The sequence below is a fragment of the Malania oleifera genome, chromosome 11 (assembly GCF_029873635.1).
Source record: "Malania oleifera isolate guangnan ecotype guangnan chromosome 11, ASM2987363v1, whole genome shotgun sequence".
NCBI classification, from domain to species: domain Eukaryota; kingdom Viridiplantae; phylum Streptophyta; class Magnoliopsida; order Santalales; family Ximeniaceae; genus Malania; species Malania oleifera.
This window is the reverse complement of record NC_080427.1, coordinates 30,994,146-30,999,457: the sequence shown is the minus strand read 5'-3', so window position 1 is coordinate 30,999,457 and position 5,312 is coordinate 30,994,146. Positions and strand designations below refer to the sequence as shown.

Below are 5,312 nucleotides of genomic sequence, written 5' to 3'. Positions count from 1 at the left end.
AAGAGCCAAACCCCATAATCAAGACCTATCAAAACGAACCTATTCATGTTTAGGCCATGCAAATATCGAGTACAAAATTAGACATTTATATAATGAATGAGTTTAAATAAACTATAAAGAACTAGTTTAAATGAACTCTTACAAAGTAAAGTTCTCAAACTACTTATAAATGATTTGATTCATTTATGTCTATCCAAAACATTAAATATTCCAACTTATATCTTTAGAAAACACATTTAGTTTTAGTATTTATTTTTGCGGATTTAATTTTTACACACAACTAATTAATTAAATAGCGGAGACATCACAGTTATAATTTCAAGAAGTAATTGATAATCCATGTGTAAAAAATGCTCTATAAATAATTTTTCATAAACACTATGTCATGAACCTAATTAAGGGTAGTCCTGGAAACATTTTTATCTACATTATAAGGAAGATTTTGTTTTAACTGAGACGTCTTTTATACAATAAACGTCATCCTCAAGAGACATACTGTTACGCTGGATTAGGAATTATAGTAGCATTAATATCGTTTTTTAAAACATGTTAATGTAAATACATATTTTTAGGGGAGGTTCATGGCGGCGTCCAAGCCAATTCTAAGTATCAGAGAAACTGCAGAGTACGATCAAACATGATCTTTGACTGTGAAATAGAATATCAAACGTATGCAGATGTAGTTGCCAGCTATTTATAATTAAATAATCATCATCGTCATCATCTACACTCTTTTATATATATATATAAGAGTGTAGATGACGATGAACATTACCAATTAGCTAATGAGCATAATAATGTCGTCAAACACATTGATTATCACAGCGGCATGCTTTCCCCTCCTCATCCTCCTCCTCCTCCTCCTAAACCCTCTTTCTTTAGCAAACAGCACTGACAATATTTATGGCGATCTTAATGGGTTCGTCATTGACGGATCATCAATAAAGCTAAACCATAACGCAGAGGTTGGTCCGGAAGGCCTCATCCAGCTGATCAATGACACTTCAGCAAGAGATCTCTGCCATGTCTTCTACAAATACCCCTTCCAATTCAAGAACAATAATAATAGTAATGGCGGCAGCAACTCTACTACTGTTTCTTCATTCTCAACCACTTTCGTCTTCACCATAGCACCCAACGACCATGGCTTGGACGGCCATGGTCTGTCCTTCGTCATCTCCCCCACTAAAGACCTCCCGGGCATTCACGCCGGTCGATATCTCGGCGTCTTCAACGCCAGCAACAGGGGAAACGCGTCCAATCATGTGGTTGTGATCGAGCTCGACACTGCGCACGATGTGGAGCTGAACGACGTAAATTACGACCATGTTGGGATCGACATCAATGGAATTGAAAGCAAGGAATCTGCTTACGCTGGTTATTATTTGTCAAACTCGTCCGGGGACTACCTTCAGAAATTAAAACTGGCCAGCGGAAAACCAATACAAGTGTGGGTGGAGTATGATGGCACAGAGAAAGAGCTCGATGTCACTATGTATCCACTTGACATTAATCCAAAACCCCGTCGACCGCTCTTAACCTACCGGCAAGATCTCTCCCCATTCATGCGGGAATCCAATATGTACGTGGGTTTCTCTTCCTACGCCCGACTGAGCAGCTCAACGCTTGGAGTGTCGGGGTGGAGTTTTAAGATCAATGGCAAGGCTCAAGACCTCAATCTGTCTCGTAATCCTCAGCCTTCTTCATCTCATAAGAAAAAAAAATTCCAGCTTCGAAGGAGCACGAAGATCCTCTTAGCATCCACCAACATTGTTCTCCTGCTTGGCTTGGCCTTCATCTTTCGGAAGTGGATCTCACCGAGAAGAAATGAGAAGGATTTCGAGGAAGTGCTGGAGGAATGGGAGGTTCAATATGGGCCTCACCGGTTCCTTTACAAGGACTTATTAGCGGCCACGAAGGGCTTCACCGACAAACAAGTCCTCGGCAAAGGCGGTTTCGGCCAGGTTTACAGCGGCATCTTGCCGTCCTCAGGCACACAAGTTGCGGTGAAGAAAGTTGCCCACAATTCAAGGCAGGGGATGAGGGAGTTCGTGGCGGAAATCGCCACCATCGGCCGCCTGCGGCACCCTAACTTGGTTTGCCTTCTCGGTTACTGCCGGCGACAGCAAGAACTTCTCTTGGTTTATGACTATGTTCCAAATGGGAGTCTGGACAAATTCCTCTACGACAACACCAAGTTGAGTTTGAGTTGGTCGCAGAGATTCAAAATCATCAAAGATGTGGCGTCAGGTCTCCTCTACCTGCATCAGCAGTGGGTCCAAGTGATCATTCACAGAGACATAAAAGCCAGCAACGTCTTGCTCGACGGCGAATTGAACGGAAAACTCGGTGATTTTGGCCTCGCGAAGTTGTGCGATCGGGGAACTGATCCTCAGAGCTCCGTTGTGGTTGGGACTCTGGGGTACATTGCGCCGGAGCTCGCTCGCACCGGAAAGGCGAGCAGGAGCACCGATGTGTTTGCCTTCGGAGTGTTTATGCTAGAAGTGGTGTGCGGAAGAAAGCCGGTGGAGCGACGGGCTTCGCCGGCGGAGTTAAATCTGGTGGATTGGGTTGAAGGGTGGTGGAGCAGAGGAGCCATTTTGGAAGCAGTTGATGAGAGGCTGGGGAAACTGTATGTGGAGGAGGAAGCAGAGTTGGTGCTAAACCTTGGGCTGCTTTGCACGCATGCGATGGCCGCCGCTCGGCCGTGCATTTCTGAGGTGTTGCGATACTTGGATCGGAGTGCTGGGTTGCCGAACAATCTGAAAGACATTGGTAGAGACGAGAACCCTGATTATAGTTTGGATGAAGTGGGTGCGACATCCAATGAAAGTGTTTCTATTGCTCCCCTAACAATCACCGAAGCATTCGTTTCTTTGGGCCGCTGATGATCAATTGTAGAAAACTCTATTTCTCACGAGAAAATATTTCAAGACTGAATACTCCACGTTTGGCATTGGAGGAATGGAAAGAAATGGAGAGCAATTGGATCTGATTTTTCGCTTAATTTTGTTAATTGATCAAATTAATTGAAAAAAATTTGTTAATGGAAGCATATACCGAACCAAATGGAATTGAAAAAGTGTGTGTACTGAACCCTTTACTTAGCCGAATGGTTATTTGGTTAATTCGGTTGTTTCTAAGTTTCAAACAGAAAGAGCATTTACTTTCCATGACAACATAAGGAAACCCAAATTAAAGTGCACCGTAAACATGAACACTCACTAAACTACAAAAGTTTTCAATCTTGAGCTATTACACTAACTTGAAAATGATCAAAAAATTTATGTAAGAATGAAAAGAATCAACCCCGAAACAAAAGTAAAAAAAACCCACAAGATTTCCTACAAAATTATGAATGGGTACTAACAAAAACAAAATTCCCACACAAATAGCACAATGAGTGAGAGAACAAACATATATGCATTTATATAATTCGGTTAACTCAATATGGAATTACTTTTTCCCTCATACTAAATCAAATTAACCTAATTTTCATACTCAATCACCTCTCAAGCACTTCTCTCATTTTTACTATAGTTTTATTATCAACTCGCACAAGTATTAATTCTTATCAGTAATAAATCCCTAAGTAGAGTTGACAAAAATAGATAAAAATTTGTTGATCTGAATCGAATCCAACGTGCTTAAATCAATTCATATTTGATTTGCCTTATATATAGATGAGTTGAATATAAATTACAATTTGGTTATTAGACTATTTGCCTAATCCCTCATAAATTATCCTACCTGCTCCACTTTATCAAGTCTACTCCTAAGGATTGGTTCAAGTGGACTAGGGCGAGACTAACCCTTAATTTATTAAGAAGTTATGGGTCAGTCACATTATCTCTCAGCTTAGGCTTTCAATATTAATACCTGGATAATAATAATTTATTATTATTCTTATTGCTATTGACAACTAGGAATGTTAAACTCTTTTCGTATTGGCCTCCAAGTTTTAAATCTTTTGTGTTGGCCTTATAAGGCTTAACATCTTATTTTGATGCTAACAAACAAGTGGATCTTAACATGCTATATTAAGTGATATATTTTCAGGAATAAATGAAGAATGCAAGGTTAAAGAGTTCATGAAAACTTGTACCTCAGATAAGGATGATTATATCAAGTTTGAAGCATGGATTTAAAGTTTAAAGCCTAAAGATCATGAGAGCATTAATATTAAAGAAATAGTTTCAACGAATGAAAGCCCAAGTGATCAACATGGAAAACTCAAAGAAAGATGAAGCAAGTATAAAGGCCTCAAGGAATTCAAGAATTGAAAGAGTCCAGGAAATTTCATGTAAGTACTTCAAAGAATTTCAATATGGATGCAAGAAACTCTTAGGTTAATGTCTTAGACCTAAATACCTTTTATCATACTTGGAAAATATTTTTATAAGGTCAAAAATTGTTTCAAAAAGGTTAGAATCAGTTTTGGAATTAAAAGCACCAAAAAGAGGATTTCTCAAATGCTGTCAATTTTTCTACATCTGCATTGATGCACATTTTTCTCCATCAAAAAATCTTTATTTTAAAATGTATTCAACATGATAGTTGTAAGATTTTCTCTTAGATTTTATTTGACACCAAGATCATCAAATTTGGAATTAGAAAAAAAAAATTTATGATCAAAATACTGAAGGGTACTCAAAGATGATGGCTTGACAAACGACTGTCAAGAACTAGACAGTCGACTGCCAGTGTACTTTGAGGTGTCTGTGTGTGTTTGGACAAACGACTGACACCCTACTGCCCCTTTGTTTTAACTGGACAGATGAATGCCCAAAAAGGACAGTCATCTGTCACGCGGCTGTTTTGAATTTTTCATAACGATTAAATTTTTAAATGAGGTTATTTGTGGCTCAAAACTTATGGAAACTTGGGGAATACTTCAAACCACTTGAGGATCAAGTTATACACTTTTTAAAGTCTATAAATAAGCCTCAAAGATCATTTAATCAACACAACCAAGAATTCAAATTCTAAAAAAATTCAAAGTCTCTCTCAAATTGCTCTAAAATTCTCAAGGCTCTCTCTTGCTCTCAAGCTCACATATTGTGCACGAATTCAACTGAGTTATTGCTAATCTTCTTCCACCGGAATTGTGCTATAAATTCTAAATCTTTCAATCATTGAAAGAATTAATTGGCGATATACTCCCTAGAGCTTCAAGTTATATTCCATATTGTGATTTACTTTGTAGTATATTAGTTGTGTTGTAATTAGTGTACTAACCAGCTCTTTGAGGAACAAGTTCTTTGTACGCATCTATTTGATCTTTATCTTGTAGATTGACAATTCCAAGGGTT

The 5,312-nt window shown here is 38.6% G+C and overlaps 1 protein-coding gene across 1 annotated transcript; it reads left to right on the top strand.

Moving 5' to 3' along the window:
• The first annotated feature begins 766 nt into the window (after positions 1-766).
• On the top strand, positions 767-3,071 carry LOC131168075 (L-type lectin-domain containing receptor kinase V.9-like). The gene has a single exon (XM_058127270.1). The coding sequence runs from the start codon at positions 786-788 to the stop codon at positions 2,886-2,888; it is 2,103 nt and encodes a 700-aa protein (XP_057983253.1). The 5' UTR covers positions 767-785; the 3' UTR covers positions 2,889-3,071.
• The last annotated feature ends 2,241 nt before the right edge of the window (positions 3,072-5,312 follow it).